The 20,755-nt window shown below is 40.1% G+C and overlaps 2 protein-coding genes and 1 long non-coding RNA gene across 7 annotated transcripts in view; 1 reads left to right on the plus strand and 2 right to left on the minus strand.

Annotated features, from left to right (window-relative positions):
• Positions 1-906: 906 nt before the first annotated feature.
• LOC130922521 (dickkopf-related protein 1-like) lies at positions 907-9,892 on the minus strand. 2 transcript variants are annotated; one of them, XM_057847308.1, is made up of 5 exons: positions 8,084-9,892; positions 5,376-5,549; positions 5,155-5,296; positions 4,972-5,088; positions 907-2,245 (listed from the first exon to the last, which is right to left on the minus strand). In XM_057847308.1, exons 2-5 carry the CDS (start codon positions 5,547-5,549, stop codon positions 1,977-1,979), a joined length of 702 nt encoding a protein of 233 aa, XP_057703291.1. In that variant the 5' UTR covers positions 8,084-9,892; the 3' UTR covers positions 907-1,976. The 2 variants fall into 2 exon arrangements, with proteins under 2 accessions (XP_057703291.1, XP_057703292.1); XM_057847309.1 differs by lacking the exon at positions 8,084-9,892 and having other exon boundaries at positions 5,376-5,643.
• LOC130922523 (uncharacterized) lies at positions 7,875-20,495 on the plus strand. Its single transcript, XR_009064518.1, has 3 exons — positions 7,875-8,185; positions 10,442-10,487; positions 18,741-20,495. It is a non-coding gene; the product is annotated as an uncharacterized LOC130922523 (long non-coding RNA).
• Positions 10,054-20,755, minus strand: part of LOC130922520 (cGMP-dependent protein kinase 1) — a 208,608-nt gene continuing 197,906 nt past the window's right edge. For all 4 annotated transcript variants that reach the window (XM_057847305.1, XM_057847304.1, XM_057847306.1 and 1 more), the window contains 9 exons: positions 19,705-19,801; positions 19,467-19,606; positions 19,200-19,289; positions 18,982-19,123; positions 18,751-18,914; positions 18,462-18,584; positions 17,585-17,647; positions 12,744-12,810; positions 10,054-12,659 (listed from right to left, as the gene is read on the minus strand). In XM_057847305.1, the coding sequence (XP_057703288.1) occupies positions 12,561-12,659; positions 12,744-12,810; positions 17,585-17,647; positions 18,462-18,584; positions 18,751-18,914; positions 18,982-19,123; positions 19,200-19,289; positions 19,467-19,606; positions 19,705-19,801 (985 nt within the window). In that variant the 3' untranslated portion in view covers positions 10,054-12,560. The remainder of the gene's footprint in view (positions 12,660-12,743; positions 12,811-17,584; positions 17,648-18,461; positions 18,585-18,750; positions 18,915-18,981; positions 19,124-19,199; positions 19,290-19,466; positions 19,607-19,704; positions 19,802-20,755) is intronic.

A 20,755-nucleotide genomic window follows, 5' to 3' on the forward strand; every position in this document is an offset into this window, starting at 1 on the left:
CTGCCAAAGCGTTAGACAAGCTATCAAAAAGTATTTTCCTATGTAAAGTGTTTTTTAAACATTTTCAGTGCCATTGATGATAATAGACGTTAAATCACGCCCTTCGGCTGTGAATTTTAATTTGTTAAATTTAAAATACAACATTCATTCATTCACAGCCAACCCTCCCACTTCAAATGGATTGGACATACTGTATATCACCATCAATGGCAGCCAATAAGTTAATATGCATGGTGTTACAAGCATGCTCTCACCACTTCTCCAGATACGACACTTGACTATCTACCTCTTTTATTTTGACATGACATGAAATTATTGCAGCAATTTTGCAGCCTTCTTGTCATCTACACAGCTATAATTACAGACACCAAGGTGTATTTGGGCAGTTAGCGCAAAATCATCGGCGTGCTGGGAAGACTGGAAAGCACTGGTGCTGGGAAGCAAATAACATCAAAACACGTAAATGACAATTTGCTGCATCTTCTAATTACAAACTAGCCGGAGACACCAAAGACTTGCTCTCACCAAGACCAGCCATACTTTGTTATTACTTCTCTGCTCTTAGCATTTGATATGTCAGCACCCTGTCTTGTTTTTAATGTTTATCTAATGACATGTCCCCCCCCCCCCCCCCCCCCCCGCACCATAGCAGGATGTGGCACGCCGGCTGGGGGCCGCTCCAGTGATGCCTCATTAAAAGTTGCATTTTTGCTCCGTGTGTGCATATCACGGTCATTTGCGGGTAATAAGTTGGTGCGGCACGCACGGCCAAAGTATTCCAACCATCCGCTGGCTCGCAAGATTTGGGGAGAAATGGCGCGACGGCTTCATCAACAACCACTATGGAAATTGTCCCACAACCCCAAAAAATTTGGCACCTCCAACTAGTTTAATAAATAGGCCAGCGACAAGAGTGCTTATTAAGAGTAGTGTTTAATAAAACATTCACATTCTTCATAGATAGTTTTCTTATGAAACATTATGTGATATATTTACACTGCCGCACAATACTGGTGTTGATGCCATTGCTCAATAAAGTGCCACCCCCACAGTACAATTTTCAAACAGGGCTGAGGAACCTTTTTCATACATTGCTGCTATATTTGTGTTTTGGATGGTGGGAACCAGTTCTGAGCATTAATAGTACAACTCTGTTGAAAATACTTTGCAACAGGATGTTTCAAACGCCCAAAATGTAGACATAAGCAGGGATGAAAGCTTTTTCCACAGGTTGGTTGCTCCAAAAAAAAGAGTTTCTTATTTTATTCCCAATTATTGAAGAATTTCCTTTATTTAGCCATCAAGTTTTCCTGCAATTATATTCATTTTTTCCCCCCAGTTAAAAGACACCAGATTAGTGAAAAGGTGTCCTCTCAATGGGTTGTAATGAAAACTCGCATCCACTGCAGCTCTTTGTGGTAGTTTACCCAACCCTGGACTAGACTCAGGAAGTAAATCAATGCCACCAGAGTAGGAATTTCTAAGACTCAAATTTTTCAGCATTTGAATTCATTTGCAAAAAAAAAAAAAAATCTGGGTAACCAGGGAGAAGCAATCGATCCCGAAACAATGCTGCAACTCAAATTTCTGCTACATTTTTTTGCAGTTGAATTCAGGGTTATAAATTCAAACTCCAGTGATCATTCCACAAAGGCTATTCTGCTCCCTTATACATAATCATAATTTTAGCATGGCAAGTTGTGTCCGGTTCCCCCAGCCTTCATTCGCAACACAGTAATTTACTGCAATAACCTAGGCTTTAAGTTCCATAAAAACAGAAACAAAAATACAGCCCTGCCACTACCCGCTGTCAGCAGACTCCATCACCCCTTCCCCCCGCATCCCCCTCATCTGTTCGCAGGCAACGATATCAGTCCATCATCTCCGCGGATGTATCACTTTTCCCAGGATGCGCGTATGGGCTTCCTGGCGCTGCGTGGGCAGGAAACAAAGTCTTTGGTGTCAGCGCGCGTACGTCAGCGTCTCTGACAGGTGTGCAGGTTGCGGGCGGCTGTCCTGGCGGCGGCGCGGCGCTCCCGCTGGCCCCGCTCGGGCCGGCACGCCAAGCCGTCGCCGCAGTCGCAGCGCTGGAAGAGCTCCAGCCCGTGCGCGCCCTTGCGGCGGTGGCGCGTGCACACCTGGCCCTCACTCAGCACCGGCTTGCAAATGCGTGACCAGAAGTGGCGGGCGCAGCAAAGATCTTCTTGGCAATCTGACGAGCGCAGGCACGTGTCGCCTTCTTGACCTTAGAAGGAGAACAACAAACATTGGAGTCATCTAGTTGAAGATCTTTGCCAAAAAGTTGCAAAATCAGCAGAAATCTTGACAATGTACTCATTATCTGCCATTGACAGCACTAGACATCCAATCCATTTGAAGTGGGAGGGTTGTCAGCGAATGAACGAACGAAATGCAAAATGCAATTTCGGTTGAGTGTCTTTGAATACCACAGTAAAGCAGCAAGAAAAGTTTTCATATCAGACAGGACAACATGAATTCAACAGAATAACACAATGAAAGAAAAAAATCATGTACACCACTTTATTAATTACCATTGACAGATATAACGTCAAATTTTCATATTAAGTTTGAAACCCCAAACTTCACAATTTATTTTTTTGTGTTAAATTAAATGTTGCACCTTTAACAGATTGGCTGCAATATACAGCTATGTACGTCAAATCTATTAGGAATAGGGGAACAATTGCCAGCAGCTCTTCTGGTCAAGCTAGATTGGATGTGCGTCACTGTCAATGGCAGCCGATGAGTCAACCAATAAAATTTGTTCATTCCTCTGTCAAGATGCACCCTCCCACCAATTGATCACAAACAGACGTCCATTTGAAGTGGGAGGTGGCAGCGAAATTGGTTCATTCGCTGCTAACCCTCATACCTTCATAATTGGAATGGACCAAGGACGTAGGTTTGGTCTTAATATTGGTAAGGACGATATAACAGCATAACCTGCATGTACACTTTTTGTTGGGGACGGGACATTAATAAGACCAAACATATTTGAGGAATGGGGGTCAGGGCTACATTTCTCACCAATTTGAAGGCTAAATGATTAATGCTAAATAAATCTGTATTGACCTATACTAACTTTCACACTGCAAATTTATAATGTCTTAATCTGATCATTTTTGTTAAATATAGTCAAATAATTTTCTCCATCTTTTTTGGAGTACTAAATGCTAGTTGACAGATTAATGCGTCAGATTATTCCACTTACTTTAAGTAAATATTACTATTTCTTCGTATTGAGCCCATACATCTAAAAGTTGGTCATTTTTCACCTAAATCAAGATAAAAATTCTTTCAAATAATGTTTTGAAAAATATTCTTGAATTAAGAACATTTCTGACAAATTTTTCTTTTGAGATTAAATCTACAAACCTTTTGCTTAAAATAAGTCTGTTAAGCTTATTTTCAGCTAGCTGTTTTTCTTATTTCAAGAAATCTCAGTGAGTAAACTCGAAGCACTGTAGCAGTAGCAAAATTAGTGGCGTGTTCCCCACCTCCGCAACATTGACGTCTTTTTACATTACTTATAGCGGCTGCTGCTGGCGGGAAAAAACTTATAATATCCCTCGTCTTTGAAGGGGGCCGGGGAGGCGGCATGTTGTATTTCTATGTGAATACCGTAATTTCCGGACTACAAGCCGCTACTTTTTCCCCCTCATTTTGGGTCCTGCGGCGTGTGCAATGATGTGGCCAATTTGTTTATTTTTCTGACGGCCGCCAGGGGCGCCCGAGCATGGAATGTGGGAGTGAGACACGTGGAATATATGTGTCGAGGAAGACGCTAGTTTGCACTATTACCGGTAGTTTAACTTTGTGCGTTGTGCATGAATAGAGGTGGCGGACCCTCGTCTTTGTGCATGAGTAGAATTGGCAGACCTGCATCATGGAAAATGCTAGAAGAAATTAAATTGGCCATCCCAGTTGTATGGGAAGCTTTGATGACGAGCGGCGAGAGATCGTTTGCAAAGACTTGCCGCATGCGAAGAGCAGCTTTTGCACAGGTTTGCCGGGGGAGCCTGGCAGCGTGAAGCACTGTGAAAAAGTTCGCCATCACCAACGGGTTTCGAGGGGCCAGTCTGCTGCGTGACAAGGAGGACGGCACAAGCTGGGAATGAATTTGCCTCATTATGGGAGACATTGAAGGCGACAGCGAAGGAGAGAGTGAGTAAGTGCGTGGCAAAGTGCATCTAAGCGTCTTCATATCCGACACTGAGGGTGAAGACTTCCATGGTTTGAATGGACAAGAAGAAGATGAAGATTGCTAACAAAGACTTTTATGTTTTTATTAACCAGCACAATTAGTGCTGCACCGCCATGCTGATGCTATGTAACTTCCGTGCCGCTGCTATATAACTGCCGTGTTTGCCGGCGCTGTTTGGAACGAAAAATTAAGGTGTGTTATTAAAATTTTGAAAAATGTGTATTTCTTTGTCAATGTCTCTTATTACTAAGTGGGCACACGCGGCGTATAGGCAGGAGAGGCTTATGTATGTACAAAATGGTTTGTCCTTTAAAAATGTACTGGGTGAGGCTTGTAATCAGGGGCACCCAATAGTCCAGAAATTACGGTAGGTGGGTGTGGGGGAGAGGGGGTCAACTCATCAGCCAATCAAACGTGCGTTTGAGGGGAAAAAATGGACTGGGACATTCAGCGAGTGAAAAGGGGTCAGTGCAAGAATGAACATAATGAAAGTATTGTAATTCACTTAATAATGGTAGGATCAATTATATCCTTACAACATATGGGAAGACAATCTAAAGGACCTGTATAATTGAAGTCATTATATAATGCAAATAAGGTTGCCTAAAAGTCGGTGGGGATAATTTGAGCACCCTGAAAAGTTGGTAGCGTGTTGTCCCTACCGTCCCTACGCAAATCTACGCCCTTGGAATGGACGTCTAATGCTGTCATTGGCAACCAATGAAGTGTGATAAGTTGTTACTCACCTTTTACAGTGTGGGCTTGGAGTGAAGTGATTGTCTTTTTAAGCTCCATCGTGTTGTTTTTGTGCACGTGCCAAGCCTTAACATCCAGGGTATCTAACTCATTAGTCTGACAAACACCTGTTGAAAATTAGATTTAATCTTTTGCATAAAGACGTCTAAAGTGAAGTCGTTTCCTTCATTTACCGTTGCTGCAGCGACTTCCGGCGCAACACACAGCGTCCCTCCCGCATCTTTTCCGGTTCTTGCGGCACGCCTGACACACGCCTCGGACGTCATTGCAGAATTCCTCCGCGCCGCATTCTTCGTCGTCAGCGCACATATTAATCTTTGGAGGTAATTGAATTTAAAGCTAACCAAACCGGATGAAAACAAAACAAATAACAAAAATAAAAAATCGGGTGTACCTGCAAGATGTCCTGCGCAGGCGCTCTGTGTCCTACGCCGCCCGCTTGCGGGGTGCCCGGACTCGGGCTGACCGGTTCGAAGTTTTTAATGGAGTTGGAGGTGAGCAGAACCGGACCGGCGTGAACGTATCCGAACAGGGACAGCATCACGGAGAGCAAGCGGCGCGTCAGCATCTTTAAATCCGCCGGAAAATGACGTTTTGAGTATATTCAGTGTGTCACAACGTCTTTAATATCATCTGAGTGGCCGCTTGATGGCTTTATAGGCAACGACCTGTTGCTGTGCCCGCCCCGCTCCAGTCAGACAACAAAGCGGCCCCACCCACCCCCCCAAAAAGAAAGAAGGATAGAAATAAAAAGAGGGCAACGCTCAAATCTGTTTACACGCAAGCTTGTTTGGTCAGTGATAACGACCTGCTAAGACTGTCTGAAAGGGGGGCTTAAGACAAGATGATGACTTTTCAAAGTAGAAAACACATGCAAGTTTGACATCAACCTATAATTATTTCTATTATTATTGTAACCTATTATTGTGCGTCAATCGGCGGCAATGACACTGGCTAAGTAATTAACTCATTCACTGCCATTGACAGTCAAATCCATGGGATGCAATAACTGACGATAATTCATAGAAAATGTTTTAAAAAATAAATGAATAAAAATTATTTGAAAATATTGGGAGAAAAACGCATTCCTTTAAGTTTCTCCCTTTTTATTTTTTTTAATATTATGTATTTATATTCATTTGTACAGTGGGGAGCACAAGTATTTGAAACACTGCCAATGGGTTTTCCCATTGTGAGTGTATCAAATACTTGTTCTCCCCACTGTATATATAGTTTTTCTTCTACATTTACTTGATGTATTTTTAGTATCTCTTTATATTTTTTATCCTTTTTTGTTCTCATTTTTTGCTGTATGCTGCTCTAGCTGAAATATGGGTTTTAAAAAAGGTGACAGGAAAAAATATTAGGATTAAATGCAGATATTATCGCAGAAGAAAATATATTTTTAAAAAATGGGAACAATTTAAAATGCTTTTCATACATCATTAACACAAATATATATTAGATTGTGAACGTTGAAAAAAGAGAGTAATATTTAACTGAATCACTATACTGTATTCAATAATATGATTTCATATTATGTAACTCAATGGCTGCCCATGACAGTGATAGCACAAACGGAGTTGCTTTAAAATGAGCTGTTTTTACATTGACCACAATGTAACTTTGTCACTTACAACACCAAAACTAGGGAATCATATAAACAACCTTCCCAATGTCAGTTCAGCATCGGCTGCCAGGGGCGCTGGAAGTCACTCACAGCAGGGGGTGCTGAGGATCTATATATATATATTTTTTGCCATCCAAAAACCACTGTTTCATTCCAAATTTGTCAGGCCTGCGTTTTTTTTTCCCCATACAAGGCATGCACAAAGGCAGTACACACGTATGGTGCATAGTTTACGTACTACTACTAGGCTACTACAAAGACAGCATTCTATTTCACCTACAGTATATGTTGGGGAGTTTTTGTATTGGAAATAAAAGTGTCTGTGTATTATAATGTAAATCCCCGCAACTAGATGGAGCAATGACACACCAACACTTTTGAAAATCAAAAGGTCCAATAAGCCTTGGTTTAACACCACCTTTTTACAACACTAAAATAAATTGTACATGAATATCCAACAGCATTCTGCATGGCGGCAGCTCAACAGCAACAACAAACAATAATATGGGTACAATGTAAGCATGTCTTAGCTATTTGACGACAACAAAGGGTATTTATCTTCATTTTTGACCTCGAATTGAATTTTAGAAAATGCCGCTGCTTTTGGAAAGAAAAAATTGCCTGCTCTGTCAACAGTTTTCGGTTCCAATAGTGCCTTATTCAACGTCAACCGATGACAAGCAAAGTGTCAGGTGGTGTTAACGAAAAAAAAAAAAAAACTTTTTAAACATGTATATTTAATCCCCAAAGTTAAATGTGCTATTGGTTCAATATGTCTTTTTTTTTTTGTTTGTTTGTTAAAAAACACTTTTCTTCTCTCCAACACCAGGGGGTGCTGTATCAACTCTCAGCACCACACTTCGCCGCGGCTGTTGGCTGCCATTGACAGTGATAGTTGCTCGTTCGACCGCTGCCAACCCCTCCCAATTCAAATGGATTGGACATTTTAGCCTCGTTTTTGATACTCTTTTCTGTACCTTATGATGCTTCAAATTGAAGCTCTGGAGTAAACATTTCTTACTGTTATTACCAAATAGTCTACTTAATATAATTAGCAAAAAAAAATAAAATAAATAAATTTAAGTCATTAGGCGTTGATATAATTAGCAACAAAAAAAAAATAAAAAATAAAAAAAATAAAAATAAAAAGATTTTCGAGTCATCAGATGTGTTGGAGGAGGAGACATGGAAAACAGACTGGATAGGTTCCCTCTAGAACCGTAAAAGTAATTCAAACTTTGATTTCTTAAGTGGAAAAAGCAAACGCTTAGCCAATTCTTTGACATTCAAGCTTCTTCTGAAGTCACTCGCGTCGATTAAGTCTTCATTTGATCCACTTGTTTGCTCAAGTGGCGGCCGAGGGGGTGCAATTACACCCCCGCCTCCCCTAACAATCGCCACCTCCTCCTGCTTGGTGGGACATCAATGTGTAGGATATGCAAGAAGACCATTAAGGGGTGTGAAAAGTTTACCGAATTAATAGACTTCCGTGGAGAGTCCTTTCAGGCTTGACTGACACTTTGGAGATGAAAGGACAACCCTCGACCCTCCTTGCCGAATCCGAGGTTCAAAAAGTGTGTATTTGATAGGAAATTTGCCTAAATTGCTCCAAGCTAACTTGTAATCTAATACGACGCCATGTTGGGAAGGCCATTGCGTCGACCGGTAAACACGAAGATGAGCTTCAAATGACGTTCAAACACTTGACGGAGCTTTGCGGAGTTTAATTGCCTTATAGCGTTTGAAGTCATGCTTTTATCTCCACTTTTTTGAACGGGGAGACAGCTAGTGGCTTCCTTTGAAGCGTCATCTTTGTCTTTGATCTCCACGATGTGTTAACCTGTTGTCACCTCAGAAAACGACATAGTACGGATAATATCTTAAATTCAGGAATATGAGACGCTGGAGTACCGATAAGGGCACTAATGTTTGATTTTGGGGTGTTATTCAAGCCGGGAATCTCTAAATGATTGGGGATTGATGGTAGGATAAGTGAAAAAGGTTACGTTTGCTTGCAGCGCCCTCATGTGGTTACTTGCTGAATTTCAAAATCAAACACCAAAATATAACTATTTAAAACAGGAAAATTAACTCCCATTTAGGATAAAACTATGTTTTTGACACCCAAAACAAATATATGATCTTTAAAATGAGATAATGTAAATCCAGTTTTAATATTCCCCCTTTATTTATTTATTTTTATTTATTTATTTATTTTTAATTATTGGGACTTCCCAATTCATTAAAAAAATCCTTTATTTTTTTTGTGCGTACATATATGGCGGGAAACATTCAGGTGACTTGAAGTTCCAATCTGAGACCCCCAATTTGGCCAAATTTCAAAACGGTCCTATATGCATGTGTGATACATCATTGGAAAGCTTAAAATCTGTATTTTCTGGGGGAATAAACATTTTGAACAGGAGGGTATTTTTGAAAAAAATAACGCCTAAATCCTAACTCAAAGCAAGAGCATGAGAGAGCATAATTAAAGAGAGCATTATTTTAACGAGATATTATCGCATACGTACGTTGTTTCGATCCAAAAACTTTGTGTAGCATGTCTCACCGAGTGTCAAGACACAACTGTGAATGGCCACAGTCGGACTTTTTTGGGGATTTTATGGGTAAAACACGGTAATATTACAAGGATCGCAATGCAGAAATCACAGACACCAAGGAGTGGTCGAGATTTTCGTTTTCAAATATCTAGCCTTTAAATTTTTTTTTTTTTTTTTTTTCTGTTTGGATCGATTATTCATCATCGAAAATATTGGGGGAAATGCGACAGTAACAAAAAACAGTTATAAACAATTAGATAGTTAGATATCCGTGACCTGTTTACAGACACAATTTTTTTTTTTTATTGTGACGTATTTTGTTTAAAAGTTTAAAATGTGCAAGTGAATAATTTTTTTAAAGTCTTTTTTTTTTTTTAACTAAATATTAGACATTAAGTAATGATCCTGAGCTAAAAATGATAGACATTTTGAATAATAAATATAATTACTTACCTTATTTTTATAGCTGGGTTGAAACAAAAGCCGTTGCGCAGTGTCTGTAAACGGGGTCGCCAGGGTAAAACGGTCACATTAAAAATAGTTTGGGGGCTTAATGTGCCATGAAACTGCCATGGCAGTATATAAACATATTATTCTATCAAACACAACAGTTCTTTTGGCTGAAATTACAGCAGTTTATTTTAAAGAGGGGTGTAAGAGCAGAAACTGCTTTTTCAGCCTTGTCTGTGTTTCCTGTATATTTTTATTATATTATGTATATACGGGATATGCTGTATGTATATATTTTCCCCAAGTGGAAGCTTCCATGATCCTAATAAATTTAATAATTAAAAAAATATATATACAGTACTTTGCAAAAGTTTTAGGCAGGTGTCCTGCCTAAAACTTTTGCACAGTACTGTATATGTAACATTGCTGAAAAAGAAAACATTTAAAACAAATAGTTTTGAACTTTAAAAATAAATAAATTTGACCAATAAGATAACAGGGAGGTCGTTAAAACTTTTTAACAGTAGGAAGGCTGTTGATGTGTTTCCCGAGTTTCGGTGTATGGTATATATTTGTATATGGGGGAGTTTTGCTCAGTAAAAACACGAACACAGATTGTTTATTAAACTCTATAATCCCCAAAATTCATACTCGTGGCACTTTGCAAAATTAATTTACAGCAACATAACAATAACACAAGGCAAATATACGGCAAAACAAACATTGCAAAGATGGTCCAATTATATGAATCCACTTACGTATCTTTTCATTTTAACTTAATTGAACAATAATAAATTAACACAACTATTTTTTTCTTAGATCAAATGGCGAGGCTGCTGTATTCCAATTGGTCCTTTTAATGCAGGTGAGTGTAGAGTGTGATGAGGCTAAAAAAAAACACATCATAATAAATATTTCAGTCGTTCTATTTCTTTCCATGATGTCATGTATGGACTGTGACAAATATTTAAAAAAAAAAAAAAAAAAACAATCAAGTCCACAACTGCAAATCATTCCTGCTTATATGTGTGTGACTTAATATTAAAGTGAAAAGCATGTCATTGCAGTTGCATCCAATATCTTTTTGACTTACGTGAAGAACTGGTATAGAATGAGGTGTACGTTTAAGGTGTGCGCGTTCATGCAGCATCAAAAAGGCCTTTTGACGATGATTTGTATGCCGTTGATTTAAGGCACTAACATTTTATGCTCTTGATTGTTGGGATGTGACAAGTGACTGCCTTCAAATCATGCAGATGTCATGGGAGAAAACACACCCGAAAATCCCCAGCACAAAATAGAATATCCAGTAGTAACAACAATGAAAACCAAGCACAGGAGAGAAATAACTTTACAAAAAAAAAAAAAAAAAATCAACACTGTCGTGTCACAGCGTCTCTTCTTTGTGGTCATGAATGCATAACAGCACCCAAAGACATTGACACCGTGTTCACAGTTGGAGCTGTACAACCTGATGTGACGATACAAAGAGTATTTTGTGATTTTGAAAAGAAACGTAATTGGGAGTGCATAATGGACGACACATTACCTCATGGAAATCTTATTTCACATGTGTCAGCTGACATCTAAAACAGGGCACTTGGACAGTCTTCTTCCTTTGACTGCACACACGTTTGTGCTATTTGTGTGCTCACAATACACCATAAAGGGGACATATTATGGAAAACGGATTCTTAAATTTCTAAACTCTGATTTGGCAGTGAGTAATCATTTTTCAGTGGCAATAGATATCAGATCCAAATTAACTGGGAGTTTCATGATGAAACGCCTACCAAAGTCAGGATCAGTGCACCGACTCCTTAGGTGCAAAAAGTAAAAAGAGCTGGTGGATACATGGGAAAAAAGAAAGTTGGAGTCGATAGGTGTCCGATCCATTTTGACACCAAGGATAAAGGGAAAAACAAATCATTGGAACCGCGATTCCTTAGGTGGAAAACTGAAAATATGAGAGTGGACGAAGGAAAAACAATCTGTGCCCTGATTCCTTGCTTTCCAAGAGGGCAAAAAATGATAGCTGCCAGCCTAAACCAGTAAGTGGATTGAATGTCCATGACTGTCATTGGCAGGCAAGTAGACTGGGAAGACATGACAGTAAAAGGGCTCAAAATACAGCCAATGATCATTGCCAGTCCAACTGGATTAGACAACTATTGTAGTTAGTCAGAACCAATCATTTAAGATGAATTTATCTGCATTTTGTCCTCTTATACTGCCACTTTTCACTGTTACACCCCTCTTTCCATTTCAATTTTTTTCTGGAAAAACGGTTCAAAATCCTTTTTATGCCAATATAAAATAGTGCTTTGGCGCCATCTAGTGGTATTAAGGCTCCAATTGGCTTTATTCAAATAAGGGGAGGTGCTTCATTTAGAGTTAAGGCAAGTCTCCTTTCATATTGTGGCATTTTTCTGTGGCTAAAACCCAGTTTTTAGTCGTCAATTATGGATTTTTTTTTGTGTGTTTCATAATATGTCTCCTTTGTAATATTCCCTACGACTGTATGTAAATGCGGCCACAGGTGACATTCAGGTTAGTCGAGAGCACTTGTACAACGGGAGAAGCGAGCGCATGATCGCAACACAACATTTGACATATCACACGTCTTTTTTTTTAATTCCTAAAAAACAACACAGAAAAAAACAATTCGCCACCCCGCCGCGCAGGAATGCTGGCCCGGTCGTTGGCCATGTTTTCGCGCGCATCTCCCTGCACGTTGTCCGCCTTGGAGCGCCGACGTATGCTACAGCCGTCCGCTATAAATGCTTGTTCCGGGGCCACAGTGAAATAAAGGCATATCGGTGACCCAGTCGGGCGAACCATCCGTCAGTTACATCTTTTTCTTCTTCATGTCTGCATTTTTCAAAATACCGTACCCTTAGCTGTGAGCAAGTTTTTGTTGGGTTCTCTGGGAGAAACTTCAAAAATCGACATCCCAGCCCGAGTTGTCGTCCGGCGGCGGGTCTTCGTTGTCCTCCGGGAAGCTGTCGAAGTTACTCGTGTCGACCGCTGAGGTGACCTGATCGTGAAGAACGGCAAAACGCGTTGTTTTATTGCTGTACACACATATGAAGGGAATACACAGACGGCGTATGGAACTTACGTTGGGGATGATAGGTGGTGTCAGAGTTCCCTTCTTCAAGCCTTCCCAGTTAAAGCCCTCAAACCATCTACAAGTCAAAATGCAACCAGATTTTTACTATTTTCTTGGCTTTAAGGGCACTTTCACATTTGACCAAGAGGACAAGGGTCTGGTTGAAGAGCTTCCTCGCAAGAACACTTGCAAATGACATGTTTAAAAGGGTCAGTATTCACACTGCGCCAGCCGAACTTTCCGAGTAGCGTCACATGGATGAAAGGCGCACTCAGTGATTGGACAAATAGAAAAGGAAATAACTTGTGGGAGGGGAGGGAGCGTAGAGTGTCACAGTGTGGTGCTGTGCTGTATAATGTAGCATAAATTAAGTCGCCACTTGGTTAGCGGCGGGGTAGACCCATCCCAGCTCGATGCCGAGCGAACTGGGATATAGACTCTACCCACGTGACGTCAGAACTCCGCTCTCCTGACTGGTGCCGCCCAATTGTCCGTCAACACATCGTGTTTACCTGTTACGGCTACGTACATTCCTCCTATTTACGGCGTGTTTTTCTGCTCGTTAACATTAATAATCAAAATGGTGAAGGCGTGTGTGGCGGTCGGTTGCAATAACAGAGAAGATAGACGGAGAGACTTGAAGTTCTACCGGATTCCGAGAGACACGGAGAGGAGAGAGCGAGATGGGCTGCTGCAATTTGACGAGAAAACTGGGCTCCAAACGATTACCACAGATTATGTAGTAGTCATTTTATATCTGGTAAGATGCATTTAATATATATTTAGAGGGTTTTGGGCTGACAACCACAATTAAGATCATTGCTAGGCTAATCGCCGACAACATACACGTATGTATGTAGTGAGAGTGCTATCGCTAAACCATATAAACATTAAAAGCTCTAGCTCCATTGACAAATGACATGAAATACATTAGACTTGACAGTGGATGTTAGCAAGAACAAAAGATTTTGAATTGAAAATTTCGTAACTCACCTTCCGAGCACAAGATTCCTGCCGAATTTTCGTGTACGAGGACCTGTTTCACCCAACCAGCAACGTAGCATTTATAAGCCTCCAAGCTCTTAAAGTTTTTCAAACTTTCATTAGAAAAGGCTGATTTTGTGTGGACAAGATAGTTGTAAATATCAGGGTCAGGCAGAGACGGCGAAGGCAGCCGGTCAAAAATCATCGATTTAGGCATCAAATATGGATCTGGCGACTGTATAGAACGAAGCTTTTCCACATAACGCCTTTTATGCAACACATCCAGTGAGTTTACGGCATCAGAAAGCACCGGGTCTTCCATGAAATGCATTTTAAATTCCTCGATCAATTGAAACCAATGCTAATACAGAGACAAAATGACGGACAAGTGGGCGGAACCATACAGCGAGCACGTGGTTTTGTGACGTCGGTGGGTAGGGTATATACAGTGAGGCAAATAAGTATTTAGTCAACCACCAATTGTGTAAGTTCTCCTACTTGAAAATATTAGATAGGCCTGTAATTGTCAACATGGGTAAACCTCAACCATGAGAGACAGAATGCGAAAAAAAAAAAAACAGAAAATCACATTGTTTGATTTTTAAAGAACTTATTTCCAAGTTAGAGTGGAAAATAAGTATTTGGTCACCTACAAACAAGCAAGATTTCTGGCAGTCAAAGAAGTCTAACTTCTAACGAGGTCTAACGAGGCTCCACTCGTTACCTGTATTAATGGCACCTGTTTTAACTCATTATCGGTATAAAAGACACCTGTCCACAATCTCAGTCAGTCACACTCCAAACTCCACTATGGCCAAGACCAAAGAGCTGTCGAAGGACACCAGAGACAAAATTGTAGACCTGCACCAGGCTGGGAAGACTGAATCTGAAATAGGTAAAACGCTTGGTGTAAATAAATCAACTGTGGGAGCAATTATTGGAAAATGGAAGACATACAAGACCACTGATAATCTCCCTTGATCTGGGGCTCCATGCAAGATCTCACCCCGTGGCGTCAAAATGATAACAAGAACGATGAGCAAAAATCCCAGAACCACACGGAGGGACCTAGTGAATGACCTACAGAGAGCTGAGACCACAGTAACAAAGGCTACTATCAGTAACATAATGCGCTGCCAGGGACTCAATTCCTGCACTGCCAGACGTGTCCCCCTGCTGAAGCCAGTACACGTCCAGGCCCGTCTGCCGTTCCCTAGAGAGCATTTTGGATGATCCAGAAGCAGACTGGGAGAATGTATTATGGTCAGATGAAACCAAAATAAAACTTTTTGGTAGAAACACAGGTTCTCGTGTTTGGAGGAGAAATAATACTGAATTGCAGCCGAAGAACACCATACACACTGTGAAGCATTGGGGTGGAAACATCAGGCTTTGGGGCTGTGTTTCAGCAAAGGGACCAGGACGACTGATCTGTGTAGAGCAGGGGTGTCCAAACTTTTTGCAAAGGGGGCCAGATTTGATGTGGTAAAAATGTGGAGGGCCGACCTTGGCTGACGTCCTTTACGTAGAACAATATATTTAAGGAAATGTTAGCAAGCCATTCTGTGTGTCACATTTGCTTTATTTTTTTATTTTTTTTTTGTGCTAAAATGATGAATCGATTACCTCCATTATTCGATTAAAGAAAAAAGATTCAAATTAAATTTGCTGCTTCCAGTATTCGTTTAATTAAAGTGATACACTGCCCTCTAGTCTGCCTCATTTCACATGGCTGAATCCAGCTGCTCCATGTTAAAAGCAACATAAGCCAAGTTTTTTTGGGGGGGATAATTTTTTTTCTTTTAAATGCATTCGTAATTTAGTTTATTGGTATATTTAATATTTTTTTTTTGTTCTCTTTTTGTGGGAATATGTGTCTGAACCATTTGTCAAGAGCATTGTTAAAAAAAAAAATTTAAAAAAAAAAAAAGCGTTAGTGTTTTATAGCATTTCAGCTAGCAGACATTTGCTATGTAAGTTAGCCATTGTTCTTTTGTCAATCCTTATTTGTTTTTTATACCGTTTGAGGCTCAGCTCAGGTATTTAAATTTTTCATGTTCCTTATCCAATTACTCGATTATTATAACTAACTAGTTCATTGATTAATCGACTACAAAAATAATCAATAGCTGCAGCCCTAATTTTTTAAATTAATAATTTCAACAATCTCGCAACTAGCCTTTGTGGCGTTCTCTTTTGACTCTCGGGCTCTTGCGAAATACTGCTGTTATATGTAATGTAATAATGTAATAATGCTGCTGAAAAATTAAACTAGCTTCAAGTTGCTTCAATTTCTCGCTTCTTCCCTGTAATCTTTTCGTACATGTCAGCATGTCTTGTTTGGTAATATCGCCTCTGGTAATATCGCCTAACATTGAACTATTTAAAAACAGCCCACTGTCTCTTTGCAAATGAGGCAGACACAGCTGTTGTGTATTTTAGTGAAGAAATTTCCACCTATCGCTGAAGCGTCGGCCGTCGCAGTCAACAGTTTTTGTTGATTGTCGCCATTTTAGAAAATTGGGAGTAAAGGGTCACACGGGGTAATGTTGCTTAGAGTGCTGCTTCCTTTTAGTGGGTAAATGAGGAGCAGCATTTAGTGTGTAAGCTACTTCATATGCTGGTAGCAGTCCTGCTGACCAATATATTAATTCTATGTGGGCCAGATGTTAATGATTATTATGACAGAGGCTGGGGGCCGGATGAAATTTGACCGAGGGCCGCATTTGGCCCCCGGGCCGGACTTTGGACATGTCTGGTGTAGAGGAAAGAATGGATGGGGCCATGTATCGAGAGATTTTGAGTGAAAATCTCCTTCCACCAGCAAAGGCATTTAGGATGAGACGTGGCTGGGTCTTTCAGCATGACAATGATCCCAAACACACAGCCAGGGCAACAAAGGAGCGGCTTTGTAAGGAGCATTTCAAGGTCCTGGAGTGGCCTCGCCAGTCTCCAGATCTCAACCCCATAGAAAATCTTTGGAGGGAGTTAAAAGTCCGTGTTACTCAACGACAGCCCCAAAACATCACTGCTCTAGAGGAGATCTGCATGGAGGAATGAGCCAAAATACCAGCAACAGTGTGTGAAAAGCTTGTGAAGAGTTACAGAAAACATTTGGCCTCCATTATTGTCAACAAAGGGTACATAACAAAGTACTGAGATGAACTTTTGGTATTGACCAAATACTTATTTTCCACCATGATTTGCAAATAAATTCTTTAAAAATTAAAAATGTGATTTTCTAGGTTTTTTTTCCACATTCTGTCTCTCATGGTTGAGGTTTACTCATGTTGACAATTACAGGCCTCTAATATTTTCAAGTGCGAAACTTTCACAATTAGTGGTTGACTAAATACTTATTTGCCCCACTGTATAAAAAAATGCATTGAGGAAAATTAAATCACGAAAACGAACCACGTTGTACTTTCGTGACTTGTTGGACTGCCAAAATTTTCGCCACTTCCAGGAATGTGAGATTCACGAAACGGCCGGCCCGGGAAGCTATGCCTATCTGGGACACTGTTAAAAGCGTACCCTGCTCCGCTTGCATTCACAAGCGAAACGGTGTGCTTCAAAGCAGACCGAGACCCACGAGTTTTGAGTGGACCAGAGTTTTTTTGTTTGGTCGGAACTAGAGTTCGGATATGCGTTCACATTTACAAAACAAAGCAGACTGTCTGAGAAAAAGAGCTCTGGTCCGTTTAAAAAGGACCAAACAGTGCTAGTGTGAAAGCGCTCTAAGTGGCACATTTTTTATCATTGGACATGCGACTTATACTCAGGTGCAACTTATACTCCGAAGTATACGGTAATTGCTCATAAAATCACAAGATTAGCCAAAGAGTCACGTTGATTTTTGTGCTTACTTGTGCTTTTGGATGTCTTTGACACCATTTTTCAAGTTTCCCAGTCGTTCCGAAGGATTATCCCTGCAAAGGCAATGAGTCAGTTGGCATTCCAATAAAATAAATGCAGATTTAAAGCAAGGGCTGGGCAAAATGGTCTAAAAAAATGAAATCTCCTATTTTTAAATACAGTAATATGCTACTGAAAAGAAAATAAAAATCAATTTTTAGAGTGTTATTACTCACTTAAAAACTAGAATATATTTCAGATTTTCTTCATTTTAATTTGTAATTTTATTTATTCATAAAAAATATATTTATAAGTAATTTTTAATAATAAAAATAAACAACTTAGATCTTGTGTCACAACAAATGTTAATATTGTGGTATACATGACCCAAAATGTGATGTCCACAAATGTGCTCACCAGGTCTTTATGGGTTAAATTATTTTTTATTTTTTAGGACCAAAAATAGTCACTTGCCCTCGAAAATTTAAAAAAATGTTAACTGTGGAAGCAAAGCAAATTTAATAATTTCAGTTTTAACCCTTTCAGGGACAGTAGTCACTACAATGGACAGCTATTAAATAGTCGATTTTCACTCTATGAAAAATAATAAAAACACTCGAGTAAAAATAAATAAATCTGGATTTGGTTTTCATAATTTGTGTAGGAAAGGGTTAAATAGATGTTTCTCTCCCCCTGTTTGTTCTGTCAGACCTCAAACACATAGTAATAACTACATAAAGAAACAAACTCATGGCGTAATCTGTTGAATTAGCTAGATTTCCTTCTGGTGGAATAAAAGTTATATTTTTGTAATCATCCACAATAAAAAAAAACCCTGAATGATAAAATGGATTTATCGCCTAGGCCTAGTCAAAGCCAAGGACTCACCTGCATAGCTTTTTGATTAAGTTGGCAGCATTTTTGGTAATTTTCTTTGGGAATTCGATCATGTCGATGCCTCTCAGGATGATGTTGTACGTCTTCATTGGATCGGGACCAGAGAATGGAGGGCTAAGGGGAGACAAAAAGAATCAGAATCGGCTTCCAAAGACCCGCCCCCTTTTTGTCTCTGATGACGAGACACTCTCTCAGTGGGGCAAAAAATTACAATTGTATGGATGGAATAAGTTCCTCCGTTTTGCATGACGATTCCCTTTCTGTTTTCAGGTGGTATTACCTGCCAGTCAGGAGCTCAAACATAAGGATCCCCAGCGACCAGTAATCAGCGGAGATGTCGTGGCCTTTGTTCAGGATGATCTCAGGCGCCACATACTCAGGCGTCCCGCAGAAAGTCCACGTTTTCTTCCCGAAACCGATCTTTTTGGCGAAACCAAAGTCCACCTGGCGAAAGACGCTTTTTAACTTGTGGAAAGTAGGAGCGAGAAAAAACACCTGGTGGAGCGCTCACCAGTTTGGCATAGCCCCTGTGGTCCAGTATAAGGTTCTCTGGTTTGAGGTCTCTGTATATGATGCCTTTGGAATGGAGATACGCGAAGGCCTCCACCACGCAGCCAGTGTAAAACCTGGTGGTCGAGTCCTCGAATGAACCACTGGAAAAAAATGAGAGAACAAACTCGGTGAGTCAAACTCGATTTTGAATGAAAGATCCATGTGTACATTTCGTACCGGTCCCGAAGAATGGTCCACAGTTCTCCTCCTAAGCAGGCTTCCATCAGCATGTAGAGGTACTTGCTGTCCTTAAACGTTCTATAGAGTCTGTAAATGCAAAGTAGAAGCGCTTTGCCAATATGATGGTGGCAAGCAAACATTTGAATAATTGAACAAATGATCATGTTTCTGTGAAATTGACAGCGCTCATCAATGTGATCATTCGCTGCCAGATTGGACGTCTATCGCCGTCAATGGCATTGTATTAAGGTGAGATATTTCTACCTAACAATGAAATCGGAGTGGGCCTCCTGCATAATGAGTTTCTCGGAGCGAATGTGCTCCTGTTGCCTGGTGTCAACGATGTGCCGCTTTTTAAGGATTTTCATGGCAAAGGTTTTGTTCTCGTCACTCTTGAGCTGAACCTGAAGAGAGATGATGAAACAAAAGACCAGCAGAATTAGAATTCAGCGCCACCTGTATTTCCGTCATTCACCTGCTGAGAGAAGAAACACTTGCTCACCAGCTCCACACGACCAAAGCCGCCGACCCCCAGAGTGTCGATGATGTTGAAATCGGCTAGGTTAAGATTGAAGAAAAACGCGTTCTCTGCTTCATACCTGTGGTTGAAGAAGAAAGAGGCGGGATTACTCTTGAGAGAAAAAAATGAAAGACAAGATAATCCACATTCAGTTTTGTCTTTCCGTTCATTTGTTTGCAAATCTCAGCGGATTACGCGGGACTAATCTAGCAGGGATTGTCTCAAGGATGTGAAGTGTATGAATACACAAAACGCTTCACTTGGATTAAGACATGAGTGTCCTCAGGTTGCCTCCATTATAAGAATCGTAGACATCTGCCGCCAATCGAGACGCCTTTTGGATTGTGTCTGTCACTGATCCTGTCACGCCGCCTATGTTTTCAGGTTATTCTTTGATCGGGATCGTGTTCCGGCGGATCAGGATTTGGATCAGTGGATTTAATATTGTTCTATTCCGCGCAATTTGCGCAACAAGTACATGTACGTAATGGGAAATATTTTGTCTTGGGTCTAAAACTACTGTCCGAGACCAGATCTCATTGAAAAAAGGACAAGACCAAAACTTTCAGGAGTCTAGGCCCAGATAAGACGGAGTCTGAGATGTAACAAAAACCATAAAATTAAATTTAAAAAATATATACATATATTGTGGTGACCCTTTGTTATGACATAATTCACCCACCGAACTTGTGTGTGGGAGATGTTGTGCGTCACAGTCACGTGACACAGAGACTTAAGAGCCGTGTGCGTTCCGGCTGAGTTAGCAGAGTTCATAGCGAGTTACAAGAGACACATGAGCAGCCGAGCACGGCAAATAAGACTCCACCCAACGTCTTACCGCTACAATATATATATATATTTATATATATATATATATATATATATATATATATATATATATATATATATATATATATATATATATATATATATATATATATATATATATATATATATATTATACATTTTTTTTTTTCGCGTTGTTAAGGTTGCTGTCATTTATATTGTAGACAAAAACTTTTGGCAATGGAGA

This window comes from Corythoichthys intestinalis, chromosome 10, assembly GCF_030265065.1.
Source record: "Corythoichthys intestinalis isolate RoL2023-P3 chromosome 10, ASM3026506v1, whole genome shotgun sequence".
Lineage (NCBI taxonomy): Eukaryota > Metazoa > Chordata > Actinopteri > Syngnathiformes > Syngnathidae > Corythoichthys > Corythoichthys intestinalis.